At 40.2% G+C, this 24976-nt stretch overlaps 1 protein-coding gene across 1 annotated transcript in view; it reads left to right on the top strand.

Annotated features, from left to right (window-relative positions):
- WDR70 (WD repeat domain 70) overlaps positions 1 to 24976 on the top strand; it is a 273677-nt gene that overhangs the window by 247358 nt on the left and 1343 nt on the right. Inside the window, exon 17 of the mRNA XM_004605593.3 lies at positions 3216 to 3378. Coding sequence (XP_004605650.2) covers positions 3216 to 3378 — 163 coding nt within the window. The remainder of the gene's footprint in view (positions 1 to 3215; positions 3379 to 24976) is intronic.

The raw sequence follows: 24976 nt of genomic DNA on the forward strand, positions 1-24976 counted from the left end.
TATTCCATCACCAACCACCCCATTATACCTCCCACCCCCTCCCGCCCCCCCAGTCCCCGCCCTTGTAAGTGATAAGTTTCACTTCGTTTACGCTTTATCTTGGTTACAGTCCATGTTTCAACACATAACTCACTATTGTTGCTAGGGTTTCCGCCCAAAAAAGAAAAGACAGTCCCACTGTCAAGGAAGCATTTGATGGCTCTCCATTGCTGAGAATGTAGAGATATTAAGTCCCGCTGTTTGTTACATAACTTTTCTATTTTTTTCCCCCTCGTCCCGCGCCACCAAGATCACGCCTGTTTAGTAATCACCATGCTGCCTGACAAAGGGAAAACAAACCAAAAAAGATGGTTATTTCCCGTCATCAGCCGGTGTGGGGCTCTGGCTTAGTTGATAGTCTGGTAGAATGTCTGCAAGCAGTTTCTGGAACCAAAAGTAATACGCTGGTATCGGCCCCGGCTCGAGATTCCACCAGTGTCCCGCTGTTCCAAGTACATAATAATTTATTCCCTTGTATCCCATTCCCACGCCACCAGGTCCGTGTCAGCTTAATGGACATCATACTATGGTTAACGCCACGCTGCGTTTCTTCCCGAGAAAGAAGGATATTTCTTCTCAGCCGGCGTGGGGATATGGCTTAGTTCAGTCTATAGAGATGGCTACCACTTTGGTAGCCTTCAATATTTCAGCACAAGATTTACTATTCTTGTTAGGATTTCCCACCAAAGTCCGATCGGTTAAAAAGGAACCATTTCATATTGGTGATGATTAAATGACAATAGGTTGCACAGCCATGGCAGCGGCCTCGCAGCTTTGAATTTCTGTATAAAGTCCAGGGAAAGTACAGCCAGAAATTACACGTCGCTACAAACTTTAACCCTATTATGGTCCCCACAAAGTCCAACCCATTACAAAGGAACCATTTCATATTGCTGATGATTAGATGACATTAGGCTGCCGCGGCCTCGCGGTTTTGGGTTTCTATATAAAGTCCAGGGAAAATTCTGCCTAAAATTCTATCGCTACAATCTTATACCCTTCAACAAAAAACTCAGTACTATTGTTTGGAGTTCCCCCCATGGTAAGCCCTGCCAAAAAGGAACATTTACACGTTGCTGACAATCAAGAGATATTAGGTCGCGCGGCTACGATAGCAGCCGCACGGTTTTGGATTTCTATATGAAGTCCAGGGAAAATTCTTTTGGTAATTGCATCACTCACTGGCAGCGCCTGGGCCAGAAGCTCCGAACACTCAGTTTGGAGGCATTTTGGGGGCGCCGCTCGTGTCCAAAGTGGTTCAGTTGCCTCCGGGGTCGATCTCGCGCGGGGCCGGAAAGGAGCGTCCCCACATGGCTCTGTGCTTAAATGGCGGCCGGCACAGGGCGGATCCGGAAGTCCCGCCCCATCGGCTTTCCCGGGCTTCCTGCATAGTCTGAAAACCGGCTATTGCCTCGCTGAGTTCAAAAAGAAAGAGTTGAGAGAGAAAAGACCATACCCCGCTGGCAGTGCCTGGGCCAGAAGCTCCAAGCACACAGTTTGGAGGCATTTTGGGGGCACCGCTCGTGTCCAAAGTGGTTCAGTTGCCTCCGGGGTCGATCTCGTGCGGGGCCGGAAAGGAAAAAAGCTTCATAAGATTTTTAAGAGAGTTGATCCCAAAAAGAAATAAGGCAGCCCTGACTTCACTGACATCCCATTTCCAGCTCTCTCCTGTGGAGTTTCCCTTTGTCCTAGGTTCCTGAAACTTTCATTTTTTAAACATGTTCTATCATCCAAACCTAAATTTTGGATCTACATCTCTTTGACTTCCGCTTTCAGCGTTGAAAAGGTTTCACACATCCATCAATTTGTTTTTGTTTTTCTCTGCCACCAACATCTGAATCAACGTGGCTGGACAATATTCTTTTTTTAAAAAAATGGGTTTTTTAAAAATTTTTTAATGAAACACCATCAGATATAGTTATAGACTTACACACTTTGGTGATTACGTTTCAGTCAGACAGTGGTCGAGTACCCATCCCTCTATCAGTGTGAATAATATTCTTGCCTGGTTTATTGAAGTCCCTCCAGGCTACACGCTGGGTCTCTAGAGTTTCTCCTCCCTACCCACGGCCTTCTTCTTCTGTTGTTACTTTAATTGCTGTCACCTCTCGCTTTCATGTCACCCCTGCCCCCAAGTCTTCAGGAGCTTCCCAGTGTCCATTCGCTTTGCCAGAGAGTGAGATCTGCCCCAGCCTAACTAACCTGTTTTGAAGCTTTACACCTCACTTCTCTCCCATCTCCCATGCTGACCTTCAGAGAGTACGCTGTTCACACCTGCCCCCAGATGCCAACTGAATTTTCTCTTCCTGTACTTTTGTACTTTCATCCTTCTGGTTGTTGAAAATGACCTTCTCTGTTTTCTAAGCTTTCCCAAAGTGGATCCATCTCTTCCATACAGACCCACTCAGTCACGTTGCCTACAGATAACTTTCCTTCCTCCCAAGTACAAGTATGGTTACTGGCCAGACAGATTCTTTGGCAATTAAGTATTCACTGCCTTAGTTAGGCTAATATTTTGAGTTTAAAATTAATATTTTGATACATTCCATGTAGTTTTTTATTCTCTTCGAAAATCATACTTTTTAAAAATAAGTTTAACCATGGATAACCGAGTAACTATTGGAGATCTATCAGGGAACAAATCTCTGCTCTTTTGAATCCTCCTGACTGCAAGAGCAATTATAATGCAATAAAATAATGTGAATAGTGTGTTCACCTTTTCTGTCTCCTACTCATTCTTAGTAGATGCCACGTGCTGTGTAAAATTAACATGTAATAAATATTATTTTTAAAGGAAAACTAATTGTAATTCCTCCTACATTGCTAGCAATTATATGTATTAAGCACCTGACATGTAATACAAATGTTTCGTTCTATTTAAAAGTTGTATGGTTAAGTTGAGGTTTGGTGATTTCCCACTGTGGTCGGGATTATCATCAATGAAAGATCACAGAATGGTAATCAGATACTCTTAAAAATGTGTTGCTTCAAACCAAATGGCTGAAATTATTTCTGCTAGATCAGGTAAATTTAAGCTCTGGTCCCACTTTGTCTTTCATTGAGTGGGCTTCCTTGGAGGCCAGTGCTGAGTCTTGTCTGATGAGTGCAGTACATATAAGATATGCACACATGTTGTCTTGCCTTTTCTAGTTCTGATCTTTTCTCCCTTTACACAGGTCGTGGTGGCCGGGTTGGAACCCACGGGGGCACTCTGTCATCATATATTGTAAAGAACATTGCTTTGGACAAGACCGATGATAGCAATCCCCGAGAAGCCATATTGCGTCATGCCAAAGCAGCCGAAGACAACCCATATTGGGTTTCTCCAGCTTATTCCAAGTAAGGAAAAGAGAAAGCCTATTTTGTTTAATGAATTGGGGGAAACATAGTAGTTGCTTCTGAGTTATGATGTATCCACCTGTTGTTTTATTCTTGAACATGAAGTATAGGCAGGTATCTCATAGTCCATTTTACTTAGAGGACTTAATAACATTGTTCAGTGCTTTCTGTTCTCTTGTTTGACAAACTCTGGGCATTAAAATACAAAACCAGTTACCTAATAGTGGTGGCATGTGGAGGGGGAGGAAGACCTGAGTAGAAGAGATGGAGGGACAATGGAGGGCACTTTGATCACGGGTGGTGCAGAGGTGTAGTCCTTTTGCATGTTGATACCATAAAATTTAACACCACAGTAACTGCATAAATTATAATAAAGGAAACTAATTAAGAAAATACGGGCTTGGGGTCCAGAGAGATTGTACAGCTGGTCAGATACTTGCCTTATATGTGGCCAAACAGGTTTGATCTCTGGTACCGTCAGTGGTTCCCCAAGCCCCTCCTGAAGTGATTTCTCTGTGCAGAGCCAGAGTAGCCAGAGTAACCCCTGACCACCTCTGAATGTGGCCCCCAACAAACAAAAGGAATCGAAGAAGAAAACAAGGACTTTGAGGCAGTTTTAAGAAACTGTCAATGAAAATTTGCAAATTTGTGTTTTTCAAAATGGTTGATTCAGCCTCCTAGGGGGCATGTCAGAATTATTGAGGCTGGGGCATAGCCTTGTATTAGTGGGGAGTTTGCTTTCTGGTTTTTCACTTTAAAAAGGTAGGTTTCCAGGGTTTCACTGACTAATTTTTTTCTCAAAAGGGGGCAGAAGATCAAATAAGTTCGGAAACTCACTCTGCTATGAATAAATTATTTGTCCATGTCCTATATAGTGATATCCTAGTCTGAGGCCATGATATAAGTCCATTGTACTCATGTTTTATAAAAAACAAGAAAGGAAAGCATTGCTTATTTATATTATCTTAGTTGAGTTAAAAGCAAATGAGGGAGCAGTTTGTTGGCTATTACTTGTAGTGCTGCGTGTGTAACACTTCCTCAGGCAGGGAGGGGCCGCCTGCTCAGATTCCCTCAGCGCATATTATCTGGGTGATGTGCAATGGTTTCTGAAGCCACTAAACCAACTCTACTACCATTCGAGACAAGAGCTGTCATGGAATGGTGGGATTTTCAAGGGTTAATTTTGAGTTGATTCTAGATTTCTAAGGACAGTTACGAAAGCAGGATGGAAATTTTCCAGGTACACTCCACTGAGTTTCCCCGAATGTTAAAACCCTCTGCCACGAGAGCAGAGTGATGTGGAAACACGATGGACTTCGCTCCAGGCCTTGTTTGATCTCTCCCCATTTTCCCAGATTACTGGTCTGTGACTTTGTAGAACTTCATTGTTTGCATTTGTGTGCTGTTCCTTATGACTGAAATGGAACTCTGCTTTGAAGGGAGCAGCCGTAACCAGGTTGCCACACACCATTCCCTGTGCTTCTCTGGACCTTCATGGCAAGATGCCTTGGGGCCAGGGATTCTGATTTTTATCATTTGGCTAATGTCAACTCTTTTGGAATAGGGGGTGTGGCGGGGAGTGGTGGTGGAGGGGACTGGGCTACACCTGGTGATTCTCAGGGATAACTCCTGAGTCTATACTCAGAGATCACTCCTGGTGGGCTTGAGGACCACATATGGTACCAGGGATTGAACCCTGATCAGCCACTTTCAAGGAAAGAGTCTTACCCATGGTAATATCTCTAGGTCCCAAGACCAAGTTTCTTGACCATAATGTTTACCAGCATCTTTCCTCTTAGACTGCTAAATTCTTTGGATTGATATTTTAATTTTGGAAATTCCATTTTTCCTTAAACTTCTGCACTCTAATTTTATCATCCGTACGTAGATTCACGTACAACAGTTTTTATCTTAAAAGTTTCTAAGTTGGTTTTTTTCCCTTCTTTTCTTCAAGGTTTAGTAACTTACAATTCTGCTTAGAGAAATCATTGTTTATTCCACACATTTATTTATTTTTCAAGTATTTTTTAATTCATTAATATGGACTTTAAGATCCTCTATTCTAGGGCCGAAGTCTAGTACTGTCATTATTTAGGATGCTGCTCAAATTCTTCTAACTTTGCCAGTAGAATCCCTTTCTTTCAACAAATTTTTTATTTGTATGTTTAAGCACTTTATTAGCTTCTGATGTCACAAGATATTCCATGCTAATCTTTGCTTTTCTTGCCCTGTTTCGGGAATTGACCACTTCTCCACGTGCTGGTTACTTTTTATTAGATATTGGTATTTAGCAATAGTTGTTAGGCATGCTCGTTCTACTAAAGAGTCATTCTTCTGAATTCTCCCAGCTGACAAAAATCAGATATACATGCATGTATGCTCACCTACACATACACATATATTTCTTTACCTGTATTTATGTATTTAAAACCCCACAATTTTTATTTCTCTGTTGCCTCTGATTTCAGTCCTCTCCAAAGGGCTCGTTTATCTGTTTCCTCTTTCCACATATGTGACTTCTGGGGAAAGGGATAAGTGAGGAAAAGGGAACAACTATCCCATATTCAGCTCACAAAAGAAAACTAGGGAAAACAAACCGGAAACTGAAAAGACTCTATATGACTGCCATGGCTCAGTCAACCACACACCTATGAATGTTCCTAGTGTTGTCGGGCCCCAGGGACCCTATGGGGTGCCCCATATGGCAAGCATCCTACCTGCCGGACAGACCATCTCCGGTCCCCTGAGTGTTCCTAGTGTTTTGTAATTACTAAAAATGCTATACTGTATAAACTTGTACCTGTGTATTTTTGTACTATTAGAACTATATTCAGTTGTTTTCTTGATGTCCTCATATATTGTTAGAATTTTCTCATCAAATTTGAGAACACTGGACCCTGAAGAGTTGTCAAAACATTAGCATGCTGGAAAAATTTCCTGATGCACTGACCCACCTTGCATATTACTCTGCTATCATCATTCCTCTTTACTTTTTTTGTTTTTTATAAGAAAAAGCTTGCCTTAGCTTGGGTTCCTTAGATTCAGACTCTGAAATTAAACTGCAGATTTTTTGAGGTGATTCACTAGGGAACTTTCTCAGAGAAAGCAAGTCATGATTTGGAGAGGAATAATGAAGCCAACCAAGGCTGGTATGGGGCAGAGGTTCCAGGAAGGGTCACTTTGGCTCAGTTCCTTGAGGCAGCCCATGAACGTGGACACCCCAGTGTCTCCTGCTCACTGGTGGGGCTGGAACACAGAAACACCCCTCGCTGCTTCCAGTTTTCAAAGGTTTTAGCAATTCCTCCAAAAATCTCTTACAAAAGGAAGTCCATCATTGAGGTGCCTCCACAGTTATTGAAGTAGTTAATACCACTTGATGATAATAGAGGGTTATTGGCAATATACATATAATATTAATGAAAGTTACCAAAACTCTAAATTAACCACTGAAAAACATGTGAATGCTGGAAAGATGACTTTTAGAACTGACTCATTAGCAAATCATTGTTGGAACCTAAGCCAAGAACCTGTGATAACTTAAACACCTATAGGTTATTGTTCTGCCAATGTAAATTTTGATAAAGGAGCAACTTCACCTTAGTGTGTAATTTTTTTATGTCTGAGATTTTAAGTATTGTATTTGGTCATTCTTCACAGTGGGGGAAGAAAATGAATCAGTGCTAAATGGTAGATAATGAATATTCAGAAGCCTCCCTGCCCCAGTTCCTTCATCCTGGAACTCATAGGTACTCACAGCCATGTATTTCCTCCCAGGGAGTTCATTACAAGTCAGCAGATCTCTGTACAATTATATTTGTCATTTAAAACCACAGGTAAATGGAATGTTTTTAAGCTGGTCTTTATTTTCATGGGTTCTGGTTTTTACTTAGGGAATTGAATCAAATTCATCCACTCATATATATGCCTTTCTTCAGTCTTTCTTGATATTTACCATACAAGGGCCAGGTCATCTTTCCTAATACAATATCTCAGTGAAAGACTTTTACATTCTTTACTTTTTTCTCTGATAAACAGTACCAAAGTTAATCTCTCTAAACATATGTGCAGACTTTCTAGAAATACAATTATCAGACAGGTATTTAAAATTTCTATAGATGGTGCCCAATTTTCCTCTGACCTTGATTCAATGTTTTGGTACCTTTTTCCCCAAACCCCTGCAAAGAGGTCATGTTAATTTTTTTTTACCAGTCTGATATGTGAAAATTTGTATTCCATTACATTCATATCTTCATAAATGTTAAACATCCTTTGTTAAAAGTATTTTCTCTGTGAATTTTCTATTTTTATCTTTTGTCCGTGTATATGTTGCTTTATAGGTCTTTTTTAAAAAAATTTTTATTTGTAAGAGTTCTTATAGAAAGGAATTTAACCCTTTGTGTGTCATATATTGAAAATAATTATATTCATTAAAACTTTATTTGATTCTAGTTATTTTTCTTTTTGGTTTTTTTTTTTTTTGGGTCACACCCAGCGATGCACAGGGGTTACTCCTGGCTCTGCACTCAGAAATTACTCCTGGCGATGCTCAGGGGACCATATGGGATGCTGGGAATCGAACCCGGGTCGACCGCGTGCAAGGCAAACGCCCTACCCGCTGTGCTATTGCTCCAGCCCCAAGCTTCTAGTTATCTTTTACTTATATATTTTCCCATGTGAAAATAATTATTTTAACATATGTGTATATCTATGTATATATACATATATATATAATAGGAGTGATAGCACAGTGGGTAGGGCGTTTGCCTTGCATGCTGCCGATCCAGGTTCGATTCCTCCATCCCTCTTAGAGAGCCCAGCAAGCTACCAAGAGTTTCCCACCTGCTCAGCAGAGCCTGGCAAGCTACCCAGTGGTGTATTAGGTATTCCAAAAACAGTAACAAGTCTCACAATGGAGACATTACTGGTGCCCGCTGGAGCAACTCAATGAACAATGGGCAATGGGACGACAGTGCTACAGACAATATATATTTTACATATATGTGTATGTATATACATATACATATATATACATATATATATATATTTCTGGTTTGGGGGCCACCCCCAGTGGTGCTGAGGACGTACTTCTGGCTCAGAATGAGCTCAGGGATCACTCATGTAGGGGATTGCAGATTGGCAATATGAGTTGAAGGGATTGAACCTGGGTCAGTCACATGCAAGGCAAATAACCTACCACTCTACTATCGCTCCAGTCCCTAGAAAAATTTTCTTTATTAGGTTTTTCTAGAAGAGGTAGAGGACTCTGCTATCCAAGACTCATGCTTTTTATTCTCCCATATTTCTATTTAGTACTTCTATAGTTCCATGTTTTAGAGTTTTTGACTCACTTGGAGTTATTTTCATGAAAGGATTGAGATAAATATAGACCTACTATATTCATGTGACCACTGAGACAAATTACTGTAAACTTGGTGGTTTTAGAACAGAAATCGATCCTCTCTCATTTCTCTCTTGCAGAATTTTGGTTTTTGGTTTTTTTATTTTATTTTATTGAGTCACCGTGAGATAGTTACAAGCTTTCATGTTTGGGTTACAATCACACAATGATCAAAGAACCATCCCTCTACATTTGCACATTCCCCACCACCAATATCCCCAGTATACCCCCCTTTCCCACCATCCCCCTGCCTCCATAGCAGACAATATTTCCCATACTCTCTCTTTTGAGCATTATGGTTTACAACACAGACACTGAGAGGTCATCATGTTTGGTTCATTATCTACTTTGGGCACACATTCCCATCTCGACTGATTTCTCAGCCATCATTTTCTTAGTGATCCCTTCTCTATTCCATCTGTCTTCTTCCCTCCACTTGTGAAGCAGGTTTCCAGCTATGGGGCAATCCTCCTGGCTCCTGTATCTACTGTCCTTGGGTGTCAGCCTCATGTGATATTCTTCTATACTCCACAAATGAGTGCAGTCCTTCTATGTCTGCCCCTCTCTTTCTGACTCATTTCACTTAGCATGATATTCTCTATGTTTATCCATTTACAAGCGAATTTCATGACTTCATCTCTCCTAACAGCTGCATAGTATTCCATTGTGTATATGTACCAAAGTTTCTTTAGCCAGTCATCTGTTCTAGGGCACTTGGGTTGTTTCCAAATTTTGGCTATTGTGAAGAGTGCTGCAATGAACATATAGGTACAGATGTCATTTCTACTGTTTTGCACCCTCGGAATATATTCCCAGAAGTGGTATTGTGGGGTTATATGGAAGCTCAATTTGTAGTTTTTGAAGGAATGTCCATATTGTTTTCCAGAAAGGCTGGACCAGTCAGCATTCCCACCAACAGTGAAAGAGTGTCCCTTTTTCCACACATTGACGCCAGCACTGGTTGCTTTTGTTCTTTTGAATGTATGCCAGTCTCTGTGGTGTGAGATGATATCTCATTGTTGTTTTGATTTGCATCTCCCTGAGGACTAGTGATGTGAAGCATTCTTTCATGTGCCTTTTGGCCATTTGTTTTTTTTTTTTTTTGGAGGAAACTTCTATTTCTTACAGAATTTTGAAATCAAAATGTTGATTGGGTCTGACCTCCCAGTGGAGGCTTAAGGGGGAAATTATTTCATATCCTAACTTCTGGAGATTGCTGTTAGTCTTTACATTGCTTTTTCTCTTTTCCATTTTATATAGGGGCCATTCACATGAAAAACATGTGAATGCTGAAAAGATGACTTTTAGAACTGACTGGTTAACAAATCATTGTTGGAACCCAAGGCAGGAACCTGTAATAACTTAAGCACCTATAGGTTATTGTTCTGCCAATGTAAATTTTGATAAAGGATCAACTTCAACTTAGTGTGTAATTTTTTTTATTTTATTCTTTTATTGAATCACCATGTAGAAAGTTACAAAGCTTTCAGGAGTGTGTAATTTTTTTATGTATGAGATTTTAAGTAATGTATTTGGTCATTCTTCACAGTGGGAAAAGAAAATGCATCAGTGTAAATGCCCTCCCCGCTGTGCTATTGCTCTAGCCCCTCTGCGTGGTTTTATTTTTTTGCTTATAAGAAAATCTAGGGCTGCCCCAAGATAATTCAAGATTATATTTTGAGACTCATAACTACAAAAACTTTTTTCAAAACAAGGTAACATTCACAGATTACAGGGATTTACATCAGATATTTGGATTGGAATAGGGAGACCATTTTTCAGTCTTCTATAGTTGAGCTCCAGTTAATTCTTTCCCAGTGGTTTAACCAGTTGCTCTAGTACTGTTTATTTGGTCTTGAATTTTTCTTATTGAATCGAAGTAAAACCTTTACTAAACACATGGGATACACATATAAATTTTTGTCGATTTGGGGCCTCTCTGCTCAGTTTGTTGAACTATTCCACTGTCAGTACCAACTCGTTTTCATTTATTTTGGACTGTTAGATCTCATTTTCTCCTTAACAGAAATTGTGTATGTATTCTTATAGGTTTTTATGATTTTAAACTATCTAGTAACCTCCCCAACCACTTACATTATTATACATAATTCTGTTGTATTAGAATTGAGCTGCATGTATATATTAATTTAGATATAATTATATTAATTCTTTTTAAAAGAATAGAGTATGTCATTCCTTTTATCATGTTTCTTTACTCCTCAACAGTCAAATGATGACATTTAAAAATGTCTTCAATTTTAAAAAGTCTTCAGTAGATCTTTCATATTTCCTTTTATGTTCATTTCTTAATATTTTCTCTTTTTGAGCTATTATAAATAGGTCTTTTCTTCTGCTGAATGTACTGCTCCTTTTTATGTGGAAATTGTATGTGCAAGATATATAAGTACCAGTATATTTGTTTCATTTAGCTATTTACTATATTAATTTTCCTATTATTTTAAATAATTTTTAGTTACTTTGAATACTTAGGTATAAAACTATGAGATGCAAATAATGTTTAAATTCTGTATTCCAGTTTATATCTATTATCTGTTTTACTTTCATTTGTATTGCCAGACAATATCAGTTTGTATCAATTATAGTATGCATCCTTTTTTTACTTTGCATTTTAACAAGAGTGACTATGTTAAGACTATTTAATTTTCCAATATCTAGTGGACCTTTTGTGTAAGTCAAAAAAGTCAAATATCAGCAATTTCATATTGTTCAATTTAAGGGTATTTTGTCATAGGGCATGAAAAGTTTTGAAAACACACATGTGTAAAAGATAAAAGGAAGAATTTATCATTTTCCATTTCATTTGTTCACTCAACAAAGGTTTGCTGAAAACCTGCTTTATGTTAGGTACTATTCAGAGGATGTGGTGTTAAGAAGTTTTTATGATATTTATAAACAAAGATAGTAAACTAATAAATTATAGATGGTAGCAAGTACCAAGAGGAGAATTAAAATAATAATAGGCGGGGGTGTGGTCCCACCAGCAGGTCCAGCCCTGTACTCCCAGGGCTAGTGCATCAGCAGCTGGATGGTGTCTTCAGGCTTCTTCATATCCCGCTCTGTCTCTGGCCGGACCCCCACTACTCAGGACCAAATTGCCTGAGAAAATAAACAGCCAGAAGTTAGGTATGTGGGGACCACTCTCTCAAACCACCTACAGTTCAGCTATCCGAGCTCATTTATCGGCCTTGTTTCAGAGACCCATAAATAAATCTTGACAGAAGCCACAATTAATCTTGGACCTGCACAAGGCTGAATCAGAAGGGGGAGGGTCAGCCTGGTGCCTGCCTAAGCAGTGCCCCCAGCAGCCACTTGCTTCCACAATCCAAAATTGCCACCATGGCCCTGGCCAGGCTCCATCATCTTGGGACAGACCTCACTGATACAACAATCTGCTGAAAAATTTGGTACATGGATTTTGTGACTGAAATCTCCAGGCTTTCTCCGTGTCAGGATAGGCCACCTCCCCTGATCCTCAACAAAGCAAACACCCCAAAGTTGCCACGCAATTAAAAAAAACTACTCCAGCCTACAATTTTTTTACTTGACCAAATGAATATGATGATGTATTACCGGATTTCTTAATGTTGAATCATCTTTGAATTTTTAGTTCTGTTTTTTGGGTGTTTTGTTTCTGGAGGGGAGGGAGGCCCACACCTGGCAGTGCTCAGGGCTTACACCTTATCTGGACTTGGGGAACCATATGCGGTACTGGAGAACGAACCCCAGTCAGCTGCATGCAAAGTAAGTACTTACCGTTGTACTATTTCTCTGGTCCAGTCCTTGCTTTTTTATTATAAACCATAATCTCACTCAGTTATAAATTAGTCTCAGTCACATCTCAGGATGGCTTTGTAAAAATTATGTTTGCTTTTTCTACATAAGCTCACAGTTTGTTTTGAGTATCATTAAATCTACCAACTTTGTAAAGATTTAGTGGCATTTACCTGTGACACTGTTAAAACTTGGGTCCAGAGCGATAGTACAGCAGGTTGGGCATTTGCCTTTCACTACGTGGCTGACCCAGGTTTAGTCCCCAGCATGCCATATGGTGTTTCTCCACCCCACCCCCAGCATTGCCAGCAGTAATTCCTGAGAGCCAAGCCAGGAGTAACTTACTCCTGAGCATTTCTGGGTATGACCCAAAAAGCAAAAACCAAAAAAACAAGAAAGCAGTTGTCAAAACTTACTGCTTTTTGTGGAAGCAGGGGTGAGTACAAAATCCTTTTTTCTTTCCCCCATCTCCTCATGACAAGTAGTCTGTATTGATTTTTCTGACACTTTCAAGACTTCTTTGTCATTAATATGTTTTGAAAAATAGTATTCTTCATAGAATTAACTGAAGCAGAACTTATTTTTGTTTGTCACTGACCATTACCAAATACTTTCCAGTATCATAGGTGATTTAGTTACATATAAGATTGAATAATGTGTCAGTGTAACAGTAGCTCTCAGACTGGGTAGAACTGTCATATCCTCACCTTACATGTGAGGATACAGTAGCCTAGAAAAGTACAATTAGTAATGATTGCAGTCGAAGCTAGACTGTTTCTTTTGCTCCCTGAACTGATGAACTTTTCAGAAGGCTGTGCACTTGATGAAATTGTACCTTTCTGCTGCTACACTTTACTGTCATCTCTTTCCTTCCATCCATTTTGTCACCTTACACTTACTGCATACTAAGTTCATGTCATGCTCTATCTGTAGCATGTACTTTGTTGCCCAGAATTGCAGTGCTGTTTCACCTGTGTTTGCAGGCTAGAGTATACTGTTTACTGCCAAGAGGCAAAGTGTTTGAAGGGAAGCTAATATTTAAAGGGATCTTTTCATAAAGGTCACTGTAATTGAGAATGTGTGTCTGGTTGTTTTTCTTCACAGCAATTGACTTCTGTCAGTGATGAAATGAAGATTTACTATACCTTGCTTTATCCTAGGAAAGTCCAGTTAGCTTCACACAGATCTGTCTGCTTGTACATGACATAAACTTACCTTTATTCTCCAGTGATAATGACAGAGAGAATTTGGATGCTTCTGATTTGTTGAGTATTTAAGTTTCGTGGCCTGGCACCAGCAGTGTAATAACCGTGAAAGTTTTAAACACAGCAGAATGGCAGAGGACTCTGGTTCAGCCACAACAGGCAGATTCAGTTACAGTTTCTTGTTAAAAGATGTTGCTGATGGGAGGGGAAAGGATTTGACTGGGGGATGAGCAAGCTATAGATCCAGAAGTCAATCAGTTTATACATCAGCCAGGGATGGATATGTGTGGGAGTCTGGACCCTGGCCAACAGTCCGCCCGCCTCACTGCTCTGTCAGCCAGGGTCACCATTCTCACAGACAAGCTGCCTTTATTGCTGGTCCAGTCCATTTAAGCTTTGCAGTATGTGTGTTGCCTGACATGGGATACGTGGATATGTTGCGTATTAAATTATCAGTCTCATCTCTAAAGGATCCATTTAAAAGTCAGTGTGAGTTAGTAGTGAAGAGGCCACACTGGGAATGAGTGAAGTTTTATGTGTCAGGAAGACAAACCCACAGAGGAAAGTATAATTTTTTTCCCTGCTGTCTTCTATGTAATGACTGTTACCTTTGTAAAGGCCAGTTTTCCTCAAGATGAGATTTTGGTCAGCCTCAATCAGAGTTAAGAGTGGGAGTGGGAAGGTTAAAGAAAATGCAGATTTGGGGCTGGAGTGATAGCACAGTGGATAGGGCGTTTGCCTTGCACGTGGCCAACCTGGGTTCAATTCCCAGCATCCCATATGATCTCCCGAGCACTGCCAGAAGTAATTTCTGAGTGCATGAGCCAGGAGTAACCCCTGTGCATTGCTGGGTATGACTCAAAAAGCAAAAAAAAAGTGCAGATTTCTAGGGAATCAGACTCAAATGGCCAGAGCCAGTGCTTTGCATGCGGGAGCCCCAGGTTTGATCTCTAGTACAGCATGGTCCTCCAACAAAGCCACAGGAACTCTGGATGGGGCCAAAATAAATGATTACAGAGGCAAATTTCTGGACTCCACCTCAAATCATGTCAATGGACTTTGAGGTTGGGGCTGCAAATCTGTAGCCCTAAAAAAACTCCCAGATGATCATTTTGCACAGTGGAGTTTAATAGTAATACAAAAGTAATTATTCAGAATAAATTAGAATTAGGGGAAATAGCTCAAAGGGGTAGTGCCAGGATTCTATCTTGACATAGCATAACACCCTGAATACTAGTGAAATACTCCTGAAACACCACGAGGTGAGACCCCAAAACTAAAATATATTAAACTATAAACTCCAAATTCTTTCCCCCCAGCAGAGATAAAATGTACAGAATAGGTTATTTCAATGATTGAGATTTACTGAAGGATATACATATATGCATATAATTTATTCTACCAAATATATTCTACATATACCTTTTGGAAAACATTTCTAATTACTAAGAGAGAAACATCTGTTAGCCTAAGCAAGGTATATAATTATTATAATAATACATTAATTATATCTATACCATGCCTGCTTGCTTAAAGTCTTGATGTAGATTCAGATATAAATTATTTACTCTTCACAATAGCCTATGAGGCATTATTGTCCCATTTTACAGATGAGAAAATTGACCCTTATAAGTTGACTGATGCCACTTATACAGCAGGTGGTAGAATTGGGGTTTGAATCCCCAGGCAGCCTGACTTCAAAGTCAGGCCTTCTGCTTTTGATAACTATAGAAATCAACTTCTCATCTCAGAGCAACTGATAATGTTAGGGAAGCTGAGTTAATAATAAAGCTTAGAAAAGTGTGTGTGTGTGTGAGTGAGAGAGAGAGAGAGAGAGAGAAAGAGAGAGAAAGAGAGAGAGAGAGAGAGAGAGAGAGAGAGAGAGAGAGAGAGAGAGAGAGAGCGCATAGCAGAGCAGCACATTAGACCAAGAATCAGATAGTCAGATAGCCTGGGTTTAGCTCTTACTCTGATTTCTTGCCATTCACTTTGCTTCACCCAAGCTGTTTGCCTATCTATGAATTACCCACTTGATGACCAGGTAGTTAACAGTGATTTTAGAAGGTTCTTTGTCCCCTCCTTTCCTTACCCTTTACCTTTATGTTACTGGTTTCTGCAGATTTTATATATGTTCCTTTCTTGATCCTCACTCAATCTTCAAGCTCTCACATATAACACTGTTATTAGGCCCTATTTTAATATGTGCTGAGATGTGTTTGTCTGTCTTTCAAAATATTATGTGTTCATTTCCCAAAGAAAATAGAACATTCTTTATCTGGAAATGTCTTGTTGCTGCTCTTCTTTTTATCCATCCCTAATATTTTCTAAAAATTTACCTTTAATTAGCTTTCTACCAGAAATAAGGCACCATTTCATATGAAGTTGTTTGGTCAAGTTCTTTATTTGATCTTAATAATTCTGCAATTGTGATGTCTGGGTCAGAGTTCATGTGGGCTATATTCATCTTAATAGGGTTAACAAGTGTGTCAGATTGTCAAGTCATGGCTATAATTGACTTTGGCTTTGAGGTTTTCCTTCATAATAAACAATGGGCCCTGAGCCAAAAAAGCTTGTGGTTTATCCTCACATACTGATGACTGAATAATGCAAGTGATTTCCCCCTCTTGCTTATTCTGTTACCCTGGAGCTTGATTCGTGCTATTTGAATGAATCATATCCAAAGAATATCCCTAATTTAAAAGAATTCGACTTGTGGACTTTCCCTCATAGTTGAAAACATCTTGAAGCTTTACTTTGAAAGCTCCAGGGGGAGTGGAGAAACCTGTCTCGAGCTCAGAAGAGATACTTCCAATGACTTGCATAAACCAGGCAGCTCAAAATACCCTTTGACTGGGGTGGGATTTCAGTGGGGAACCTCTATTACTACTCACTGTGGTACACAAAATTCTCCTGGATGAAAACACTTTCGATACACTGATTTTTGTTAGTTTCTGTCTTTTTTTTTTTTTTGTAACACAGTTATTGGAAGATTTGTTTTGTGCAGATAGCCTTGAGAACTCAGTTTACAGTAAGTTCAGTAAGTGGGCACAGTAAGTGGGTAAAGGTAATCAGCATAGAGTATCAGCTAATCAGTTTATCAGTAGTTGCTTCCTGAAATATGAGCATAATAGCAGTTTCAAACTAAAACAAACCAAGAAACCCTTCAGCCCTCCTCTGATTAGTTTAATAGTTTAATAGTAGAAATATCTATGTTGATATCAAATCTGCTCCCTTTTCTTGGTAATTCTACTAAACAAATTGACGTATATTGTCAAGTGGGAAATGTTTTCTCTTCTCCGAATAAGTTAATTAAACAGGAAACCATGATTCATATCAGCTTTCTCTAAGCTAAGTTTCCAGTGTTCTTGGGAAAATGGGTAAATGTGGATCATTTCAGTAAGATAGTCTGGATAAAGCTAATTCTAGTCAGGCGGTCACCTTGCTGGTTCTCTGGCAGGCTTACCTCGTCCCTCTGAACCTGTGGGTGTGGCACCCACCTGTTATTCCCTCTACTGAATGGAGTGTTTCCTCTTCATAGCTTTTTGATCCGAACAAGGAGGCCATTTCAATTGACTACTTCTTTCTCTTAACCGAGGGGGTTGTAGAATTCTGGAGGAACTGATTAAAAGACAGGAAATGGATGGCTAATCGAAAGGCTGTCTTGAAACAGTAGAATATAATTCTGGCACACTGGCTCCATATCTATTTCCTGGATGCCTGCCATGTTGTTGCGTCTGTTTGCTTTGTTCTCTTCTTTCTTACGGAGGCCTTAACAGAGTCTGTGCTAAGACCAGCGTAAAAAATTCTATTGCTCCAAGCAGCCAGAAAGAAATCCAATTTAAGGAGGGGTGGGGATGGGGGCTCTCAAGTGGTGCTGATGATGTCCCTTTGATGCAAGAGTCCCAAGATGCCTGTGCTGCTGGGGCCACCCAGCCCTGCTTGCGGCTTCCGGGGCTGCACCCTGCTCAGGAAACCATGTGGAATCAAAGCCCTGTCAGGTGCATGATCGCTGTCCCATCTCTCAGCCCCAGCAGGGAATCCATTTTTGGGGCCAGTGGCAACAGAGTCTTAGGGGGGGGTTGTTGTTTATTGGTTTCATATTGACTTTAAAAATAGAAATATCTGTACCAATTTTTAAGTGTTTTCAAACCAGTAACGTTTGATCTTTTTGCGTGTCTTCTCCTGCTTGACATTGGTTATTTATTTTTATAGTGATTTTTATGCCAAGGGCAAATCAGGCTGTCCCCCAGAGGGAAATAAAAACCTTCTGGTTCTAGTCGCAGCTCTGCTAGAAGTTGCCTAATCATCTCTGTTCCTCATTGTCTTGAAAAGTGGTGACTAAAGAAATCCGTTTTAAATGCCCTAGATAATACCAATTTTTTCTCCCTTTTTTTCCTCTTCCTTCCTTCCTTCCTTCCTTCCTTCCTTCCTTCCTTCCTTCCTTCCTTCCTTCCTTCCTTCCTTCCTTCCTTCCTTCCTTCCTTCCTTCTTTCCTTCCTTCCTTCCTTCCTTCCTTCCTTCCTTCCTTCCTTCCTTCCTTCCTTCCTTCCTTCCTTCCTTCCTTCCTATCTTCCTTCCCTCCTCTCATTCTTTCTTTCTCTCTCTTTCTTTCTTTCTCTCTCTCTTTCTTTCTCTCTCTCTCTTTCTTTCTCTCTCTCTTTCTTTCTCCCTTCCTTCCTTCCTTCCTTCCTTCCTTCCTTCCTTCCTTCCTTCCTTCCTTCCTTCCTTCCTTCCTTCCTTCCTTCCTTCCTTCCTTCCTCCTTCCTCTCATTCTCTTTCTTTCTCTCTCTTTCTTTCTCTGGTCTACCTCTCATATGGATTTCCAAAAGAAAATGGTTGGGGGAGGTTTGGGGCCAGCTCTGTGCTTCAAGGGTCAGACTAGTAGTACTCGGGGGACTGTATGGTGGCCAGGATCAAACCCAAGCCTCCCGCATATAAAGCACATGCTCAGCCCTTTGAGCTATCTCTTCAGTCCTCCAAGAACTTTAAAATAGTAGCTGCTGGAAATAAATTCAAAGATAAAAATTGCTGAAAAGACAGAATAACTGAAACATTTGAAGCCACAATTCTCTTTATTCCTATAAAACAGTCATTCCTTAGTCTAGACAGAAATGTTCAGTGTGCTAAAAGTCAGTCTTTTTTAGCTAACTTATATTTTCTTGACTTTTATTTCCATTGACATAACATTGCATTTTAATGTTCTGTAAGTTTTAGATAAATACTGAAAATCAGTGTGTATAAAGACTACATTAAGTGCTTTGTTATAGTTCATCTCTACCCTTCACCATACAGTTGACCCTGGAGTTGACCCTGGAGTTGACCCCTTTATCTGATTTAGCTACCCCCACCCCTTCTCCTTTCCTTCCACTTATAGTCTTGTAGCTTAAACATTTTATTTTGTTTCATTTTGTTCATTCAATTGTTTTGTTTCTCTGTGTACCATGTATGCATGAAATCCTGCATGCTGGTCTATTCTTCATATGACTTACTTCATTAAGCATAATAAATAGATTTATCAGTGTATTGATAGAAGAATTTCATCTTTAAAAAACTAACTGTTATATTCCATTTTTATTTACCACATCTTATCACATGTACCTGTTGATGACTGCTTTACTTGCTTCCAGCTCTCTCTGTCTGTCTCTCTCTCTGTCTCTCCCTCTCTTTTCCTTTTTTGGGTCATACTTGGTGATGCTCTGAGGTTACTCCTGGTTCTGCACTCAGAAATCACTCATGGCGGTGCTCCAGGGATTAAATGGGATGCTGAGGATCAAACCTAGGTTGGCTGCATGCAAGGCAAATGCCCTACCCGCTGTGCTGTCGCTCGGGCCCCACTTGCTTCCAGTTCTTGACTATTGTAAATAATGCTTTCATGAACATGAGGGTAATATATTTCTCTTCAAATTCATGTTTTTGACTAGCTTTTTGGAGAGATCTTCCTCTCTCTCTCTCTCTCTCTCTCTCTCTCTCTCTCTCACACACACACACACACACACACACACACATAGCTTTCATGGAAGGCTCTGAACTATTCAATAGCGGGTTGGGGTAGAATGTGTGGAACAAAGGGAATGCTTTGTGCCATATATGCCATTACTGCCTCATGGTGACAGAAGGCTCCTTAAATAATGGAGAGCTCAGTGTCATGCTTTGTTGCTTGAACAAGTCTTGGGTAGAGTCCTACGGGCCAGTTTCTCTAGATATGAGAAACTTACTATGTGTCCAAGTCTGTTTCGAAGATTGATTCTTACCAATTTGTTTCAGAGCTCTGCTTTTCTTTTTTCATTTCTAGGTTGGGGCAGATGGAGCTGACTAGACAAATGTAGCAATAGAAAACTTCATAGCAATTTGATACATTTATTGAATTTGGATTTTTATTTTGTGGTCTTAATTTTTCTAGAATTATACTCTTTGTCTGCAGGGGATTAGAAATGAGAAAACCAAAAACTGGCCTTCAACCACAGATGTTTTGAGAAGCAGTGCTCCTGGTCTAACTCCAGGTTGGAAACTAAGTTCCTCTCCAATGTGCCTCTTTTCTATCCCAGGAAAGGATTCATTCTTCCTTATTCCCAAGCCTAAGATCCTAGATCTTATTACATTTTATTAGAATGTGGTGAAGTATGTATTAAGTTTGCCATCAGAACTGTTTTGCGTTTACATTTCAGTGGGGCTGTATACATGTGCATCGTAGTGCATCCAGTCGCTAGAACTCTTTCCTTTAGTAGAGCTAAAACTATAGACCCACTGAGCAATTCTTTATTGTCCTCTTCTCCCAACTCTTGGAAACACTATTCTACTTTGATGAAATTCTAAAATTCCCTTCCTTTTCAAGACTGAATAATGATACATTATATTTATATTCATTTATACATCCTTGAACACTTAAATTGCTTCTACTCCTTTTGGCTACTCTGAATAAGGTTGTGCTAATCTTGGGTATACAGATCTCTTCAAGCCATGCCTCCTCCTCCCCTCTTCTCTTCATCATTCTCCTCCCCTCCCCCTTCCCTTCTCCTGACTTCCCTCCCCTCCTCTCATCTTTCTTGCTCCTCCCCCAGAGAATGAGCTCAAAGCTTCACACATGCAAAACAAATGCTTTGCCGGTAAGCTTCATCTCTCACTCAAGATCCTGCTTTTACTTATTTGGGTCATATACCCAGACAATGAATTACTAAATCATTCATTCACTTTTTTAAAATTCTATTTTTAAAAAATTTGTTTAGAAACCACTATATCCTGTGTTGCTATACCATCTTATGTTCCTACCAACAGTGCACATGGGTTCTAATTTCTCTGTATCCTGATTAATACATGTCATTTTCTGGTGGTTAAAAAGAAATTAGTAACCATTCCTAACAAATGGTTTTCCCCTTACTGTGATTTTTTTCTATGTTTCACTGATGATTGGTGATACTGAGCAACTTTTCTACTTGGTCATTTGCATGTCTACTTTGAAGAAACCCACCTTCCCTATTCCTTTGCCGATTTTTTATTTGGGTTATTTGTGTTTGGGAGGGCTACATCCATCGGCATTCAGCGTTTACTCCTAGCACTACACTCAGGGATCACTTCCTGGCAGGACTCAGGGGCTCTCATGGGGTGCCAAGGATCTAGCCCAGTCGGCCATGGGCAAGGTAAGCTCCCTACCAGCTATACTATCTCCCCTAGGTTGTTTTGGGTTTTGTTGCTGATGTTGATTTATAGGAATACTTTATATTTTCTAGATTGTAATTCTTTATCATATGTGATCCCATGTATTTTTCTTATCCTATAGGTTGTCTTCTCTGCTGTCAACTGTGACCATTTGATGCACAAAGAACTTTTGTTTTCTTGTGCCTCGTTTACTTATTTTCCTTTGTTGCCCGTGCTTTATGTATTACGCCAGATTTTTCCCTTAAATTGTGTGCTCTTAGGTTTAGCTCTCTAGTCAATTTTGAGTTAATTTCATTTGGGTCACATGTGATGATGCTAAGCGCTTACTCCTAGTTCTTCACCCAGGGATCACTCCTAGTGAGACTCAGGGAACCATAGAGGATCTGGGGATCAAACCCAACTCACCCATGTGGAAGGCAAGCACCTTATCTGCTGTACTGTTGCTTTAGCCCAAGTTAATTTCTGTATGTAGCATAGGAAAGGGTCCAGATTCACTCATCACCTGTGGTATACAATTTAGTTCAACTCCATTTGTTGGCAGGAGACGCATTTTTTTTTCTTCTTCTTCTTCTTCTTTTTTTTTTTTTTGCTTTTTGGGTCACACCCAGCAGTGCACAGGGGTTACTTCTGGCTCTGCACTCAGGAATTACTCCTGGCAGTGCTGGGGGACCCTATGGGATTCTGGGAATCGAACCTGGGTCGGCCGCGTGCAAGGCAAACGCCCTACCCACTGTGCTATCGCTCCAGCCCTCAGGAGCTGCATTCTTACATTTCATTATTCCCTTACCAAACTGAAAGGTCAGCAAATAATGCTGAGAAAAAAATTGAATACTAACTTGATTTTGTGATTTTGCCAGTTTGGGAAAAGGGAGAGAGAAGTGTTGTTTGAAAACTAAGTCGTAATTTGATGTTACACAGGTACATGTAGTATTACTGTTTTATGAATAACATTGCTGTTAGTCCAAAAGTGAAATTTATGAAATTTCATGAAAACAGAGCCATTTCACCTTCCAGACAACTTGATGTGTCCTAAATTAACTTACCTGGAGAGGAAGGAAGCTGTGTAGTCTGGTGATGGTGTAAGTTGAGCTTGAATCAAAATGCACTCTGTAACTTTTACTGAGGTTAGTGCTTCAATGGGGAAAGGTAACAGTTTTTAAAATTACTATTTTGTCTTGGCTTATAGAAAATTCAGTGCTAAGGTGTTTTTTTTTTTTTAACTTTTACTCAGCTAGATGCTCTCAGTTTTGGTTCTTTACCTCCATTTGTTTTGCTTTTTGTAAGTCAGTTTTATTGAAGTATAATTTGCATTTCAAGTTTGGGCAAATGTATGCAGCTGTGTAATCACCACTTCACTTTCAATTACAGCCTCTTTCCATCCCCCTAAAGGATCCCTGTGCTCCTTTGCAATCATTAGGGCCTTTCTATCCTTTGTTAAATGGTTCTGTTGAGTCTCTGTCCTTAAGAGTTAGCCACCAACCTTCTAAAAATACTTAAAATACTTCTCGAAGTAGGTGGAATATAATAGAGTAACTGCTTAAATAATATAACCTTTTTAAGCCCTAGATTTCTTCGTGGGGTCTGCCCCTCAGTTGTTTTGCTGCTGTTTTTCTAATCCAAAAATTATCACACAAACGTCTTAGAACTTGTTTCACTACAACTAATATTGATAAGCTGATATCTTGAGGGGGGAAGCGGGGAGTCCACTCCTGGCAGTGTTTGGGACCTACTTCTGGCTCAATTCTTGGGGGACAAGGCTCACTCCTGGCTGAACTCAGGTTACCATGTGGGTCCAGGGATTGAACCTGGGCTTCCTCCTTGTAAAGTTGCGTTCAACCCACAGAGCCTTCTCTCTTGCCCTGAACTGATAGTTCATTAAGGATATACCGGGTATCACTGCTGGGAATATATCCCAGAGAGGCAAAAAAGTACAATCGAAACAACATCTGCACATGTATGTTCATCGCAGCACTGTTTACAATAGCCAGAATCTGGAAAAAACCCGAATGCCCCAGAACGGATGACTGGTTGAGGAAACTTTGGTACATCTATACAATGGAATACTATGCAGCTGTTAGAAAAAAGGAGGTCAAGAATTTTGTAGTTAAGTGGATGGGCATGAAAAGTTTCATGCTGAGTGAAATGAGTCAGAAAGAGAGAGACAGACATAGAAAGATTGCACTCATCTATGGTATTTAGAATAACAGAGTGGGAGACTAACACCCAAGAACTGTAGAAATAAGTACCAGGAGGTTGACTCCATGGCTTCGAGGCTGCCCTCACGTTCCGGGGAAAGGTCAACACAGAGAATCGATCACCAACTACATTGTAGTCGAAGGCCATGTGGGGGAAGGGAGTTGCGGGCTGAATGAGGGCTAGAGACTGAGCACAGCGGCCACTCAACACCTTTATTGCAAACCACAACAGCTAATTAGAGAGAGAAAACAGAAGGGAATGCCTTGCCACAGTGGCAGGGTGGGGTGGGGGGGAGATGGGATTGGGGAGGGTGGGAGGGACACTGGGTTTACAGGTGGTGGAGAATGGGCACTGGTGAAGGGATGGGTTCCCAAACTTTGTATGAGGGAAGTATAAGCACAAAAGTGTATAAATCTGTAACTGTACCCTCACGGTGATTCTCTAATTAAAAATAAATAAATTTAAAATTAAAAAAAAAAAAAAAAAAAAAGGATATACCGGGTATCTTTGGAAGACCATATTCTTTTCCCCTTTGAATTATATCTAATTCAAAAGATTATTAAAAAAAATTCTTTCTTGACGGGTTTGTGCCTACCTAAGTGGTCAACATCTTTGCCAGAAGATGAAACATGTAAGATCCTGCATTTTTGTGGCACGTGGAAAGATAGTGGTCTTGCTTTCTAGTATTTCAACAACTCGTGACCCGGGAAAATCTGCAGCTGCTTTGGGAGATATTAAAACTCTTACTTGTTTGTAGATAGCATGACAGTTTCTTTAAGTAACAATAACTTTAGCCAGCTGGATTATATATGGGGACAGTATCGGCTCTGGGAAGGTGTGAGGTAGCTAGAGCAAATGTGCCAAGTTACACGTGAAGAATTTTGGTCTGTGGTTTGCATCTGAACATCAACAAGGGCTGTGGATGGTCCATACTTCTTCCCTAGGATACTAACGAAACAGTAAGATTAATGCTTTTACCCTGTTTCCACTTGCCAAGTGAAAGGGATTGTTGTCATTATTTTTATTATTCTGGAGTTACTATGATATGATGAACTTCATTTAACTATTAGTTAAAAAAAGTACACTAAAGTATCTTCTTAGGGACTTAGCTTTAATATTTTCTCTTATTATGACTCGCTCTCATTTTAGTCTGGGGGGTGTGACACTCTCATGGGTGCTCAGGAGGCTTGGTGATTAACCAACTAGTGATTAATTCTTAGCCAACCAGGCTGGTGGTTCAGTGCATGAGTCTGAGGATGTGGTGGTGCCGGGGAGACTTGCAGTGCCAGAAACTACCTCTTAGTGCTCGGGTGCTCCAAGGCCACACCTGATGGTGCCTGGGGACTTCCAGGGC

Source organism: Sorex araneus, chromosome 1 (assembly GCF_027595985.1).
Source record: "Sorex araneus isolate mSorAra2 chromosome 1, mSorAra2.pri, whole genome shotgun sequence".
Lineage (NCBI taxonomy): Eukaryota > Metazoa > Chordata > Mammalia > Eulipotyphla > Soricidae > Sorex > Sorex araneus.